The 16,423-nt window shown below is 37.3% G+C and overlaps 1 protein-coding gene across 4 annotated transcripts in view; it reads right to left on the reverse strand.

Moving 5' to 3' along the window:
• Positions 1 to 5,515: 5,515 nt before the first annotated feature.
• LOC127441055 (cAMP-specific 3',5'-cyclic phosphodiesterase 4B-like) overlaps positions 5,516 to 16,423 on the reverse strand; it is an 87,341-nt gene continuing 76,433 nt past the window's right edge. For 3 of the 4 annotated variants that reach the window (XM_051698209.1, XM_051698210.1, XM_051698212.1), the window contains 9 exons: positions 11,419 to 11,512; positions 9,040 to 9,224; positions 8,826 to 8,924; positions 8,539 to 8,703; positions 7,671 to 7,770; positions 7,372 to 7,526; positions 7,073 to 7,195; positions 6,588 to 6,770; positions 5,516 to 6,455 (listed from right to left, as the gene is read on the reverse strand). In XM_051698209.1, coding sequence (XP_051554169.1) covers positions 6,174 to 6,455; positions 6,588 to 6,770; positions 7,073 to 7,195; positions 7,372 to 7,526; positions 7,671 to 7,770; positions 8,539 to 8,703; positions 8,826 to 8,924; positions 9,040 to 9,224; positions 11,419 to 11,512 — 1,386 coding nt within the window. In that variant the 3' untranslated portion in view covers positions 5,516 to 6,173. Of the gene's footprint in view, positions 6,456 to 6,587; positions 6,771 to 7,072; positions 7,196 to 7,371; positions 7,527 to 7,670; positions 7,771 to 8,538; positions 8,704 to 8,825; positions 8,925 to 9,039; positions 9,225 to 11,418; positions 11,513 to 14,094; positions 14,227 to 16,423 lie in introns of those variants that run through there. The other variant, XM_051698211.1, reaches the window with a different exon arrangement.

Below are 16,423 nucleotides of genomic sequence, written 5' to 3' on the forward strand. Positions count from 1 at the left end.
TCCTAGAGTCTGGAGGAAGGGTGGAGAAGATCATAGCCCAAGTTGCTTGAAGTCCAGTGTTAAGTGGCCACAGTCTGTGATGATTTGGGGTGCAATGTCATCTGCTGGTGTTGGTCCATTGTGTTTTTTGAAAACCAAAGTCACTGCACCCGTTTACCAAGAACTTTTGGAGCACTTCATGCTTCCTTCTGCTGACCAGCTTTTTAAAGATGCTGATTTCATTTTCCAGTAGGATTTGGCACCTGCCCACACTGCCAAAAGCACCAAAAGTTGGTTAAATGACCATGGTGTTGGTGTGCTTGACTGGCCAGCAAACTCACCAGACCTGAACCCCATAGAGAATCTATGGAGTATTGTCAAGAGGAAAATGAGAAACAAGAGACCAAAAAATGCAGATGAGCTGAAGGCCACTGTCAAAGAAACCTGGGCTTCCATACCACCTCAGCAGTGCCACAAACTGATCACCTCCATGCCACGCCGAATTGAGGCAGTAATTAAAGCAGAAGGAGCCCCTACCAAGTATTGAGTACATATACAGTAAATGAACATACTTTCCAGAAGGCCAACAATTCACTAAAAATGTTTTTTTTATTGGTCTTATGATGTATTCTAATTTGTTGAGATAGTGAATTGGTGGGTTTTTGTTAAATGTAAGCCAAAATCATCACAATTAAAAGAACCAAAGACTTAAACTACTTCAGTCTGTGTGCATTGAGTTTATTTAATACACGAGTTTCACAATTTGAGTTGAATTACTGAAATAAATGAACTTTTCCACGACATTCTAATTTATTGAGATGCACCTGTATATCACATGAGTCATATGTGCAGTCAGTATAGATGTTAAAGGCATCCATAGAAAATATCAGTTGTGGTTTTCTGGGTGAGGAAAGCAGACAGGCAGGTATTACAGATGAGCAGGTAAGAACTGTAATTTTCTGAAAGGGTTTATATTTGTGAATGAAACCTTTTTCTGAATGTTTGATATGATACACAGTGTATAAATATTTCGGAGTATGCTATGAATATGATTTTCTATTTATCTGTGCATTAATTTAAACTGTTATTATGCACTGTGTAATGTGTTGTAACGTGTACAAGGTAGTGCTCATGACTGACAGGTTATTGGCCTATACTATAATTGTTAATGATGCTCTCCTGTTATAATTATAGCATAAGGATATGCTTGCATTATTTACCAATGTCAGTTCTAACTCAGATAGCTAGACAGACAGACAGACAGACAGATAGATAGAGAGAGAGAGAGAGAGAGAGAGAGAGAGAGAGAGAGAGAGAGAGAGAGAGGCAGAGGGAAATTAAGCAGTGACATTTTGAATATCATAGGGAAACATGCCCCAGTACTCACCGAAAAAACACAACCCTTATTTGAATGAGGTTGATAGCAATGACTGGACGAATACAGCTTGTGAAATAATAAGAAAAAAATTAAAAAAGAAGAAAAGCACTGAAAATCATACAATCTTGTCAACATCAACTGGAAACTATCATCTTGAGTTTGCTGACTAAATGCAGGTAAATTGAGTCATGACTTGAATTACTATACAAGAACTCCATATGAGTAGGTCAGTTAACTGTTTTTTTCTGACTAAATAAACATGCACTTGGTTGTTGCACACTTATGTAGAATGGACATAATAAATAAAGAATATCTGACACATTTTATTTAGTTTACAATCACCCATCCGTCACTAATTCTTCCCCCATACACATATTTCTACATTTTACAGGAAAAAATGCTGAAAATATTCATAGAACAGACATAAGTTCTAATGTATTATAAAGTAAATATAAATAAATATTAATATTCTGTTTAGATTACTGCATTTTTTTTTAAATAAATAAAGGAAAGGTAACAGTCCATTAAACCCAAAATCAATATTTTTTAACATGCCTTAACACACTTATGTTGTAAATGTCATGTTTATCATTTAGTGTTACATTGCAGCTTTGTATTATAGGTACTACATTCTGCTTGAAGTGTAGCAGGTTATAAATAATATTAAAGGGATAGTTCACCCAAAAATGAAAATTAATTCATTTACTATTTACTATTATTTTTAATTCATTCATTTGCTCACCCTCATGCCATTCCATGTGTGTACGGCTTTGACACAAATGAAGATTATTAGTAGAATATCTCAGCTCTGTTGGTCCAAACAATGCAAGTGAAGGGTGACCAGAATTCAGAAGGTCCAAAAATGACATAAAGGAGGCATAAAAGTAATCTATAAGCCTCCAGTGGTTAAATCCATATCTTCTGAACAATATGATAGGTGTAGGTGAGAAACAGATCAATATTTAAATCCTTTTTACTATAAATCTCCATCTTTGACCAGCCACAACCAGTAGGTTTCTGAATGTAAACGTGAAAGTCACTTCCACTCTAGAAAGTGGAAGTGAAAGTGTAGATTTACAGTTAAAAAAGGGCTTAAATATTGGTCAGTTTCTCACCCACACTTCTGAAAATATGGATTTAACAACTGGAGTCTTATGGATTACTTTTATAATGCCTTTTGCACCTTCAAAGTACTGGTCACCATTCACTTGCACTGTGAGGACCAACAGAGCTGAAATATTATTTTAAAAATATTTTGTTTTACAGAAGAAAGAAAGTCATACACATCTGGGTTGGCATAAGGGTGAGTAAATGATTAGAACATTTTCATTTTTGGGTGAACTTTCCCTTTCCCATTATGTTGTGCTGAGTATTTCAGCCTTGCTAAAGCACCCCCAAATCATCGCCGATCCTCCACCTGGTCGATTAATGGTTAGATGGAGACCTGAAGAGGCCTTCAAGCCAGTGTCTCGCACCCACTGTGAAATTTGGTGATGATCTGGGGGTGCTTCAGCAAGGCTGGAATCGGGCAGATTCGTCATTGTGAAGGATGCATGAATCAAGCCACATACAAGGTTATCCTGGAACAAAACTTGCTTCCTTAAGCGCTGACAATGTTCCTCAACTCTGAAGATTGGTTTTTCGACCAGGACAATGCTCCATGCCACACAGCCAGGTCAGTCAAGGTGTTGATGGAGGACCACCAGATCAAGACCCTGTCATGGCCAGCCCAATCGCCAGACCTGAACCCCATTGAAAATCTCTGGAATGTGGTCAAGAGGAAGATGGATGCCACAAGCCATCAAACAAAGAAGAGCTGCTTGAATTTTTGCACCAGGAGTGGCATAAAGTCACATGCCAAGACACATGAAAGCTGTGATTGAAAATCAGGGTTATTCCACCAAATATTGATTTCTGAACTCCTAAAACATTAGTTAAAACATTAGTATTGTGTTGTTTAAAAATGTATATGAACTTGCATTATTCGAGATCTGAAAACACTGCATCTTTTTTGTTATCTTGACCAGTTGTCATTTTCTGCAAATAAATGCTCTAAATGACATTATTTTTATTTGGAATTTATGAGAAATGTTGTCAGTAGTTTATAGAATAAAACAAAAATTTTCATTTTACTCAAACACATACCTATAAATAGTAAATCCAGAGAAACTGATAATTTTGCAGTGGTCTCTTAATTTTTCCAGAGCTGCATATATCTGGTATCTGTTGGAAGCACTTTCCACCAGTGAGGAACAGAGAATGTGAATGATTGAAAAGGTCTTCAAAAGGGTATTAAAAGGTATTAAATTGGATATGCTGATACCTGCAGATAGCCTAACTTAACAAATATAGTGTACGGATCAATCCACAGTCTCAAGGGGTGGGTACCCCCCATAAGACTGGAATCAGTTCGAGCATTGCTGCTAACAGGAAGTTGAGCCAGTTCTGTGAAGAGAAAGTTTTTGACATGTAGAAGCTCAATAACTTCCTCTGGACCTGCGGCCCTACAAAAGCCTCCAGTGGCCCTCATGGATTGGGTTTCCACAGGCTGGTCTCTGGAACAACAACCGCTTAGATGTCAAACTGATTCTACGCTGCAAAGGTCTTGTGGTACTCCAAAAATGCTTTCATAGCTCCTGACATGAGCGCAATTGAAAAAGTTAACACAAGTGTCACGTGATGTTCACGGGATCCTATCCTATCCTATCCTATCCTGTCCTATCCATGGAATATCCAACATAATTACAGCAACTAAACAATTACAAACTGAAATCAACATTTTTATTTATTTCTCTTTTTTGAACAAGTAATTAAATGTGTAACACAACCTTAATAATAAAAATGAAAATATCACAATAAATATAATAGTAAAGGTAAGAGTAATTCCACCAGTGAAATCACAGATGTTCTACAGTGTCCATGTTCATTAGCTTTGCAATGACAAAAACATGATTAAAAAAAGACAAAGTCTGGAGTCACAGTATATCTAGCTTCTATCGTAACTGTAAATGGGATTTGGGCAAATTACACATAATAAATGTCACCTGAACTGCGGCCAGTTGTATTGAGGCTTCTTTGACTAATAGTCCTTTGTTGGTATAACAAGGTTGAAAAAAGAGGCATTGACACCAAGGGTAAGCAAAAACAAACATATCATTATGAAACTGAGAGAGATGCTTATAAAGATCAGTTAGAATTAAGTGATTTAAAGACCAATCTCGGTCTGAGTGATGTGCATTAACCACATCCCGTTCCTGACCAGTAAGCACAAACATCAAGAGGAACTGAATTGTTTGACATCAGTGATTGTGTAATTGAGGTTTATTGTTGGCTGCATTTTGTGAAAATGGTTAAAAGGTTAGCTTCTAGGAAATGAGATGAGAAGGAATAACACATGTAAAGAGAATTGTTTCCATTTTATGATAGATTATTCTTGTCTTTTTAAAAAAAAAACAATTAGCTATAAATCTTTTCAACATCGCTATTACTGTAAGTGTTGGGATGTTTATCTCCCACATTAAAGTGGTTTAGGAATGTTCCATGTTCATTACTTAAATTATTTTGACAGCATTTGTGTCATGATATTGATTACCACAGAAAATGATTTCAACTTAAAAAAAAAGAAAAAAAAGAAAAAAAAGAAAATAAATGCAGTTACAGTACGACACTAGCAATGGAATAAGCAATTACATATTTCCAACTCCTGTGATGACCATGTTAGTGATGAATAACAAGACATTTTTCTGCCTAGAACAGTAATACCAAGCTAAAAGGTACACTTTTTAACTCCAATACATTTTTAAGGAAGTCCATGTTTTAAGCAAGTTGTTTTAAAAAATTTTTATGAAATTCACATTTCAGGTTTTTTTTTTTTTTTTTTGCTTTTAGAAGTAAACAGGGCTTCAGTACATTGCCTCGTTTACTTTCATTGCAAGTGCCTTACTGTAACTGTGATTTTTGTCCATATCTACATTTGACCATATCTACACTACTATAACTGGGATTTTTTTTTTAAAACAGAGGGATCGAAATTATTAGTAAAAATTTCTGTCGATAGAGCCTAACTTGTATTGAATCCAGAACATTCCTTTAGGGCCACCACTACAGTGCTGGACACTTTGGATCCTAGTTTTAATGAATACAACATAAAACATCACATTATTTAACCAGAAGAATATCTTTATAAGAACACCTTTAAAAACCGAAGCAGTTTGTTACAAAGTACAAAGGTTTTGTATTATCTGAATTAAGTATGCTGGCACAAGAATTAGATTATTCTATTGTCCATTACTTAGGAAGACTGCATTCCCAATAAACGCATGGAATGTCCATTATTTTGCTTTCAGCATGATAACATTCCTCTGATTTGACGTGTTAAAAAGTGTCGTTTTATGTGACACCAAAAAAAGTCACAAAACACACAAGTACAAAAAGTATACAAAGTCACTTTGACATTGTAGTAAAACCCCCTCTTATACGAGGGTCAGTATTTTTCCCTCACAGAAACCCACTCCCACATTCAGATCAGTCTGTAAACCTCTGATTATAAAATTCCAGCTTATGGCACTCCTTGTTCAATCAGATGGGCACTTTCGGTACGACCATCCTCTTTTGGCAATGTCCAACTTGAATGGATGCCTGCAAATTCCAACTTGATTCCAGAGGATGTTTTCTTTGCCTTTTGTGCTCTGTAACAACAGCAGAGTCCCAAGACACAGTGCTCCTCTGAGGGATTCTCAGTCAGCATGAGAATAATATTTCTCCACTTTATTTTACAGTCAAATATGGCTATCACAGCAGCTATTGTAGTGAGGTGCTACGTCTCAGCAGACGAAGGCGAATGTATCTCTATGCAGTCAGCGTCTAAGTGTTTCTCTGTATCCTGCTTGACTCCTTCCTCAACCTCCAATTCAAACTGAAACTTGTCTTCGTCGTCAATTCCCAGCTCGTAGAAGGGGGGCGAAGGACTTTGTGGTATCATACTGTGGTACCAGTTCCGGTTGTCTTCCAAAGTGTCCAATATATCCTGTGCATCTGGATGCACCAGGTCTGCCCATGTCTCCCAAAGTGGGTGTACGATGTAGTCAATGAAACCAACCTACAAGCAAGCAAACAGACCATAAGACAACATGATTTCGGTATTGTAGGCTGTTAGCTACCCAAGACATCCTTGTTTTTTGACTTGACCAATTGATATGACTTGATTGTGATTGATTATTTGGAATCCCACCTGGGACTTCTCCACTGAAGCTGTGTGTTTGTCACACATGGGGCTGATCTCCATGCCTTGCTCTCTTTCTCGGTCACCTTGGTGGAAGAACTCTTCCATAATGCAGTCCGTCCACTGTCGGTAGAGATCTAAGGACTTGGTGGGGTTGCTGAGATCAGCGCAGTGAACCATATTGCGTAAGACCTGTGGATAATGTGAGACAGGACATTGAAGATTGAAGGTTATTGAGGAACAAGTGCTAGAAAGAGAGGCACAACTGTGTTAAGAACTATGACTAAAGGCCGATTTATACTTCTGCGTCGAAACTACTCCGTAGGCTGCGTTGGTGTGTCTGCATCGTTCTGTGAGTACACAACCAAAAGTGACGCTATAACCCCCGTAGCTACGCATAACTTACGCCGTATATTCAATGCAGAAGTATTAATCGCTATTAAGGGCACAACAAGAGAGCCAAATTAAAATAGGACACATAAGCAGGGACTCACCTGTATCCTGTCTGTATAGTTGTCAAGCAACAACACTCCCGAGCTGGTCACTTTCTTGGTCTCAACCATTGTCTTTAGATCAGCCAGTAAGCTCATGTGCTTGGACATGTCTGTTGCTAGTACCTTTTGAGAGAGATGGGAACTTCAGATTAAACATGTAACAGTCAGTTTTGAGGAAGTAGCTTCTCAAGCTAAGAGCTACTCTTAATTTTTAAGTTAAGCCTGGGAGGCGGGGGGTGGGTGGGGGGTCTTGTGCCCCCAAAAAACATCAGATGACCCAGTGAAAAATTTTTGCCTACCATATCAATGACCATTTTCCTCAGACTCTGTCGCTGCTTCTTGGTGAGGTTCTGGAAAATGTCACAGTTTTCCCCTTGCAGGAGCTTGAATCCGACAGCTAGGTGATGATTCTCAAGAACAGACTCATCATTGTACATGAGGGCCAGCTCAGAGTCTGCAGTAAAGACATGAAACAGTCATGAAGTTGAAGCTTTGTTCTTCCATCTGGTTTGAGTTTCAATAACGGCAGCAGTTTGGATTCATAAGGACGTACAGTTCTCAATAAGTAAAGAGAGGAGGAGAAGAAGTCCACACTCACTGGTATTAATTAGGAATTGGTTTGAGACCCCTGGGTGGTCCACATCGTGGATGGCTGCTGCAAAGATAGCTGCCAAAATCTCCAGATCTGTGAAAACTGCCTGTGAATAATAAAGTTGAATGGCAATGTTATAGTTTTCACCCAATAAAACAGTCTACGGATAAAAGACAAATTGCTAATACTACCCAACTTTGTCTTTTCAAGTGTTGTATTTGGCTTAGAAAAAACTATTCACTAAAAATGAGCTACAGACACAACATTGCACATTGTTTAGGGATTAGAGGGCTCATGCATCAAGTTAGTATAGAAACAATTCAGTTTGAAGGGTTTAGAAACAGCTGATATTGGCTGTAAATGTGAAAACTGCCACACAAAAATAAAGATTGAGCTAAAATTCCTTGATGAAAAGACTCGATGAAAAGAAAGAATGGAGTGTTCATACTGAAAAGTAGAGACAATACATAGGAAGTTAAAGAGTCATGCTAAAGTAATACTCCACAGTGACGGATATATGTAGTTTAATATATTATTACATATTTAACTTGATTTTTTCATTTTCTGAAGAATATTTGAGTACTGTTAGCCTGTGCAGAAGTCACCGCCATGATGCTATGGTGTTGTGGGTGGTTGCCAGGATTTTGTTATATTATTATGAGACAAATATTAAGTTTGATCACTTCCAAAAGTATTAGCTTGATTTGAGATATCATTCATATCCGTAGCACAAACAGTGTGGGATGGGTACATGCCAAAGTTTAATACTTAGGGCTTCTAATCGCTAACTCTAAGTATGAGCCATAGTTCATACTTAGGGTTAGCAATCACCACTAATAACTATATCTATTAGATACGTATAAGAATCTCTTACATCCAGTGCAGGTGTGGACAGAAGGATGTGTGTGGATTGGGCCACATCAGCCGCATGAAGACTGTTGTGATAGGCAACATCTGCATGGTAGTGGTCTTCAAGAGTCATCATGTATGTCACAAAGGTGTCCACTGGGATCTTGAATGTCTTCATTAAGTCTCTTTCCTACAGGAATGACACAGACTTTAGTTCTGTTTCATTTCAGACAACATATCCCAGCATTTTCTTCAGTTTCAGTTTCTTTGGGCTTTAGTTTGTGAGATGGGCTCATTGTTTTGTGTCCTTACCTGAAATATGGCGTACATGATGCAGGTCAGCGGCCGATGGTGAGAATGCTCTGCAACTTTAAAGATGTTCAGACCCCACTTGTTGATGTCTTCTAGGTCCTGGAAGGCCAAAAGAAGATATACATCCATTAACTGTACAAACTCAACAAAGGTGCCAAAAAAATCTGTGCAAAAAGTGGTCTGTTACGTGAAGCAATAATTTTTAAGACTGTACCTTGGAGAGCAAGTCCTCATGATCTGTTTTTACTCCAAAGCGGGCCGTACTGCAGCTGCTTGAAAGACCAGGCCCATGAGTGATTTTCCTCACCCCACTAATCTGAGTCATAAGCTGCTGCTGCCTTCTCTTCCTTTCCCGCGATTTTGAAGTGGGCGATGGGATCTCCAGTTCATTCGGTTTATCTAGAGGGGGAGAGGTTTCGGCCTGTTACTCATGCTAAAATAACTGTTAAAGTTAGCACTCGCACACTCAATTCACAAGTGACTTTTTAGATCGTGCCTTCAGTTCTTCAAATTAAATCAGTTAATTGTAAAAGCCACCTACAAGGACTTCTCAATAGTAGATGCTACATTAGACAGCTAAGCATTCTCTGCTTAAAGGACAAGCTTAGTTTCCAGGCAGGTTTATGCTGACTAGGGCTGGTCTAGCTAGTGGACAAGCATAGCCACGCAGGGCCTTTCTGGTGAAGCTGGTTGACCTAGTCTTCTGGTTAAGCTTGTTAAGTAGCTTGGGGACACCAACATCTAAAACATGCTGGTCTATTCAGAAAGGTTTGCAATCTTTGAGATCTTTCAGAACAGTCAGTGATGTTCTCCTAAACAGTAAGCAAACTTTGTGTATTATTCATTAAGAAGTCACCACATGGAAAATTAAGCTTGCCAGGACATCATTGTTGATCCTGGAACAACATTCCCAACAATCAGACTTTAGGGTTGGGTTTAGGGTTAGTGTTAGGTCTAGGCTTGGGGCTTAAACAACATTCTTCTAAATCTATTATTTCCTTCTGGTTGTAGGGGTAGTTAATATTAGGTTCAGGGCTAAGTTTAGCGAGTTAGAACGAGTTATTTTTACGAAAATGTCGTTCTGGACCAGCAAAAGGTCCTACTTGGCAAAATCACACACAATACTCCACTCTACTGTCTCAATCTTTTTAATTTTTTCCCTAAACTTACTCAATAACATTTTATGCCACAGTTTATTCATACCTTTCTCCTTCTAGCTACTGTCTATGAACCTCAGAACCACATCTATCCCTTCTTATCTGACAAAACATCTGTTGTTTCCTTATCAACAGAGCTTGAGCTGCCTGCGAGCTTTGAGTACCACACTGCATATTAAGAGTGTTTTTCTTAAAATCTCCCTGCTGATGACTGTGCAACTGTGTAGGCTGCAGGGCTCTGAACGGCAGGGTTAGGGGAGTACAGTGACCCTGTGTCATCTGACGCACACTACAGTTTCAGCTCTTCTCTCTCTCTCTCTCTCTCTCTCTCTCTTTCTCTCTCTTTTGCTGTAGAACTCAGACACAGACCAGATCAAACTGGTTTGAAACCAGTAAACCACAAGACGTTCAGCTATGATTAAGCCCCCTTTCCCTAGCTATCTGTTTTAAGACTGCGTCTATCTGCACAATCATCACCATATGTAGTATGGTTTTCACCTATATATTTTTTTTTAAATAACTGTGCAAGGACTTTTTATTATTTAAATAAAATGTTAATTTCATGAAATGTAATACACCATGCATTTAGGAAACTGCATCTTAAATGGCTCCCAAAGAATTTCAATGAATTTTCCATGACCTTTTCTGATCATGATTACAAGATAATATTTTTTTAGAAACCATTTTTACTAGGTTTCTAAAAAAAAAAAGGAAACATTTGGTTAAACCAATTTTTTTTTATTTTTTTTACCAAGTTTTACTCTACAGAAACACTCACAATGAGCAATACCTCTCTAATTAAATAATTTAGAGCAGAGCAAAACTGGAATATTTATATACAATATAAATATTTCCAATTTCTTTTTTTTTTTTTTTTAAATATTCTCCTTATTTACATTACTTTTTCATGCCTGGAAATCAACATTTTAAATTCCCTGATATTTTCAGTTTTCCATGACCATGGGAACACTGATATTAGATACAAACTGAATCTATAATGAGAATCTCCCTATATCGATTTATTATCTGTTCTGTACTGTATTGTAGTATGTATAGTGGTGCACAATATTTCAGATTGTGTTTTATATTTGCATATTTGCGCATTGTATGTTCTGCACGGTTTTATTGGTCCTGTATTGTACATTGCACATCATACAATTCAGTATGTCCCGTATTTAGACTATGCAAGTAACTGTCACACATGCATTGCAAAAATGTCTCTTTGTCAAGCTGTGTGGCTATAAAGACTACATTCTATTCTATTCTATTCTATTCTATTCTAAATGCAATTAAAATATGAGAGTTGTCTATTACATGATTTTTCAAACTTAAAACTTTCTAAACAACCTTGTATATGAACTACAAATCTCAGGTTTGAGGTTTCTTATGTGCCTCAATCATTTTATGAAGACCATGAAAAGAAGGTTCAGACTCACCTAAGAAGGTGTTGGAAATAAATTCAGACACCTGGTTTCCAGAGCGACTCGTCTCAGACAGATGCATCAGTTCCCGGTTCAACATCCTCTTGAACTAAAACACAAAACAAAGTCTTGGTAAATGCTTTGGTAAAATCAGTATTGTTGGACTTGTTGAGCAGCTGAATTCTCATGGTTTCTAGTAACTGTTATATATGCACAAACACGCAGGCATATGGGGCAACTTCTGTGCCTTATGTAAATGAATAAAAATTAAACAATTAATACAGTACATGTCAAACCAAATATTGTGTGTCAGTTAAACACTCTCTTCCACACACACACACACACACACACACACACACACACACACACACACACACACACACACACACACACACACACACACACACACACCTTAATGTAACCCCAGGAAAAGGGGGGTCTGGGTAGCTCAGCGAGTACTGACGCTGACTTCCACCCCTGGAGTCACGAGTTTGAATCCAGGGTGTGCTGAGTGACTCCAGCCAGGTCTCCTAAGCAACCAAATTGGCCCGGTTGCTAGGGAGGGTAGAGTCACATGGGGTAACCTCCTCGTGGTCACGATTAGTGGTTCTCGCTCTCAATGGGGCACGTGGTACGTTGTGTGTGGATGGCAGAGAGTAGCATGAGCCTCCACATGCTGGGAGTCTCCGCAGTGTCATGCACAACGTGTAACGTGATAAGATGTGCGGATTGACTGTCTCAGAAGCGGAGGCAACTGAGACTTGTCCTCTGCCACCCGGATTGAGGTGAGTAACCGTGCCACCACAAGGACCTAATAAGCAGTGGGAATTGGGCATTGCAAATTGGGGATAAAAGGGGATACATTTTTTTTTTTTTAAATAAGCCCAGGAGACTGAGAGCAGGTAATTGATCTCAGGCATGTTGGACTCTTCAGTTAGTAGACTAAACCTTACTCTACTCTCCTCATTTGTGTAGAGTTACAAAAAACAGCCCTCCATTTCTTCCAGCAGCACCCCACAGTCTCTCCTGATCTCATATCCCTGTATTCCGTTTGACATCCCAGCCAGATTCGGATAAACAGCAATCACAGTGAGAGATCAAGGTAGAATTCCATGATATCTGCATCTGCTGTGCTCTAATTCCACCCTGTCTCATTCCTCTCTCTTTTCTCTGCCTCGGTTATTTTCTGTCTTCCTTTTCACCCTCCCCCCTCTCTCTGTCTATCTATCTCTCTCTCCTGTGTTTATAATCCACATCTTTACCACAGCCAGTGAGAGACAATGCATGCACATACATACACTCAAAAACACCTGATATGCCGTAATCTGCTTAAAATGGGTGCAAGACTGACAACAGTGCTTTTAAATTTATTGTACAAGACACTGATATTGCATCAGATCCTCAATATCATGCTTGGATAGCTTGATTCAATGCACAATGCAAAAAGGACATGGTAAAAAGTACATATATTTATCATCTCTGGTACTGTGCTTTATTTTTTCTCATCACCAGAGTCACATGAGTGGTGCTTTTTCCCATCCAGCCAGAAGTAACACACACACACACACACACACGTTGGTGCGGCTATTCTTATGAGGACTCTCCATAGACTTCGTAATTTTTATACTGAATGAACTATAAGTTCTATCTCCTAACCTTAACCCATTAGGTTAGGAGATAGCCTTAACTGCATTTTTACATTTTCAAAAAAAAAAAAAAAAACATCGTTTAGTATGTTTTTTAAGTGATTTGAATTATGGGGACACTGGAAATGTCCTCATAAACCACATTTATAGCATTATACCCTTGTAATTACCAGTTTGTAACCTAAAAAAAATTCCTTGTAAACCACCCAAACCCACCCACACACACACACACACACACACACACACACACACATAAACACACACACACACACACACACACTATTCTATAATTCTAATTGAATCCTGCACTTCCACCATATCCGTTCCTGTCAGCAGTATTCACACAATATGCTGGTCTCAAATTGCAGCTGGGAAGTTATGAACATATCTTCTCTGCAGCAGTAGCCAATTGTGGGGCTCTTCATATATTGTTGTAGAACTAGACAGTAATAAATCACAAACTGGATTTCATTATTTTAATTAATTGTATTAACTTATTTAAGTAATTTTGCATGTATCTTCTGAATTTTTTGAGACATATGTAGTTTTAAAAGGAGGGAAATATATATATATATATTTTGTAATAAAAAGTAATCTTATTTCATCTACAAGACACCCTAAATTTGAGAAAGTCAACTTTCTGCTGCCCTATTCCTGTTTTATTTTTGCACACATTCAAACGTCCAGCAATGGAGAAGGAAAACATACAAATCCGAGCTCATATATTCTCATATTTCTGACAGCAACAGTTAAGAAACTACAAACCCCATAGCTGATCTGATCCCTATTTGAGATGAAACAAAAATACAGTAAGATTAAACTCCTTTCAATACATTCCATGTGATTCCTCAAAAAAAAAGAAAGAAAAAGAACAGAACAGAAAAGAAAAATGATATTAACTAAAGCCATAAGTGACTGCTATTAGTCATTTAAGAAACAATAGCCTCCGATGAAAGCATGAGATAGTTGCTTTAGTTTTTAATCCCAGAGCAAACCCTGAACTTGATCACGACCCTAAAAAACAATCAGATTTGCACTTACTCACCTCTCTCCAACTTTTTACCACGCCAAACTTTCTCCTTTTCTCAGAGTAGCACAATCCCATTGTTGCAGTGGCAATGTTTCGTACACTCTGGGTGAGCATATGGCAACACAGTGCCTGAGATCTTACTTTGACGGGTGTCAGGAAATGTGTTAGACAAAGTCCTGACTGATTTACCTCATAGTAGACTCCTCCTTCATAGCTCACAGTCCCTCCCTCTCAATGTCTACAGACGCGATGAGACCACACTACTCGCTCATGTTCTGACTGCACATGCATGGGTGGAACTGACTAAATCACTAGTCAAAGAACTTCAAAGCCATGACAAGAAAACCGAAGCTTTGATGTTTTATATGATGTGAATTGAAGAAGACTTCCACAATCAGTGTAGCTGAACTTCATTAAATTTGTGTTCACTTTACAGTCCTGAACTATTTAATTGATGATAAAATATTAATCTATCAATCAATTTAAATAAATCAGTTATAATAATACTATAAAATTATATATATTTATTTTACTTTATATATTGCTTTACATTAACAGGTTTTATTTATTGCAGACTAGATATTTCAATGTAGCTTATAGGTTATAAAACTCAGCCTAATGATAAAATAAAAATATTATGAAAACATATAAAATATACTTTAAATATATTTAGAAAAAGTTTTGAAATGTAAAGATTTCATATATGTATATATATCATTCACTTAAATATACACACCATTTTAATATATTATAATTGTAAGAAAATTGGAAGAATTCTATAATTCTATAATAAAATATAACTAATTTGGAACATAATTCAGTAATTCAAATATGACTTACTTTAATATGATTCACACTGAATTACATTATGAATTCTTTTATGAAATGAATAATATTATACAGTGTAAATCAGTTCAGTTTAAAGCAGAACTCTTCAATAGCATTGGTAATATGTGCCCTGTATTACCCCATGCTCTCTATCTCAATCTGATTAGTTATCAGGGTAAACAAAGCAATGAGGTCATAACTGCAATTGCAGTGCAAGTGCATCTGAAATAATGGCTCAGTGAAAGAAAACTGGTTTAATAATTTGTTTTTCACAGTAAGTAATAAGTGCTCATTGTTTTAAGGATTACCTGTTGGTGGGTGTAAAGGATCTATTATATAACTAGCATGAATCGATAAAGAATCTATTTAAAAGTGATTTCCATATTTAAACACAACGTATTCATGTGTAATAATTGGTGGGTAAAATAAACAGCTCAAGACAAATTCAAAGTAACTGATTCAACAGTTTTCTGACACTTATTCCAGTAAATCCACTGAATTCATATCCACTGATAGATATAGCGCATCATTTAGAGTAAGTGGTAAAGATAAGATAAAAGACTTGCTGGCAGGGCTGGTGGCCTTTTGCCAAGACAGACAGCAAACTTTCACCTTCGATACTTTAAACTAGGATATTTAATGTACTTTGTTTTATTCTCAGTGTTTCTCTTGTAATTCCTTTGGGCCATATCAAGAAGCAAAATTAAGTTTTGAGTAAGTTCTCATTGTGTGCCTTCCTGTTGACAGTAGAACTGTAGCGTGGCGATATCTCTAGATCCCACGTCAACAACTCATCATTGACAAAGTTGCCAGCCAGTACTAACCTCACGGATACCATTACATTGTTCAACAGTCAAGAACAACCACAAACTGTAACCATGCTGCATTAATCTTCAGCAATTAAAAATCTAGGATACAAAACTAAAGTGGTTCCAGAGCTACACTGACCTTGAATAGGATTGGCATGACATGAAATACTTTTGGAAAGTTGACATGTCCTGCTGTGTGACTCCTTCTGAAACAATTTTACACAGCCTTTTGCTAATATTTCTATAATTATTATGCATGCAGCTCATATTGATGGAGAGACAAGAGACTTAAAAACACATTTGTTGCACCAAAGGATCATTTAAAAAAGAAACAGTGAAGACAAAAATTTTTTTAAAAATGGTGGAAAACTTTAAAAAAGGTGACCAGTCACAGCACCTAAATATACACTTTTGCTAAATGCCACAAGAGGGTATCAAAACCTCCTTTTTGTATCTCGTTTATATATCAACAAAAGTTTTACTTATAATTATTTTAAATTACACAGACAAATGTTGCAAAGATGAGACACTATTTTCCTAACTCAAACAGAAAATGCCACAATAAGCCAGAATGTTTGTATTAAATTCAAATATGCATTGACTCAGGAATCTGATCCCTTTCAAAGAAACAAACTGCAAAGCTTAATCTTGCATTTCTGTGCAAACCTGCAGAAAGAAGGCTGTTGTGTTTTTAAGTTAGTATTAGC

The sequence above is a fragment of the Myxocyprinus asiaticus genome, chromosome 5, assembly GCF_019703515.2.
Source record: "Myxocyprinus asiaticus isolate MX2 ecotype Aquarium Trade chromosome 5, UBuf_Myxa_2, whole genome shotgun sequence".
Classification (NCBI taxonomy): domain Eukaryota; kingdom Metazoa; phylum Chordata; class Actinopteri; order Cypriniformes; family Catostomidae; genus Myxocyprinus; species Myxocyprinus asiaticus.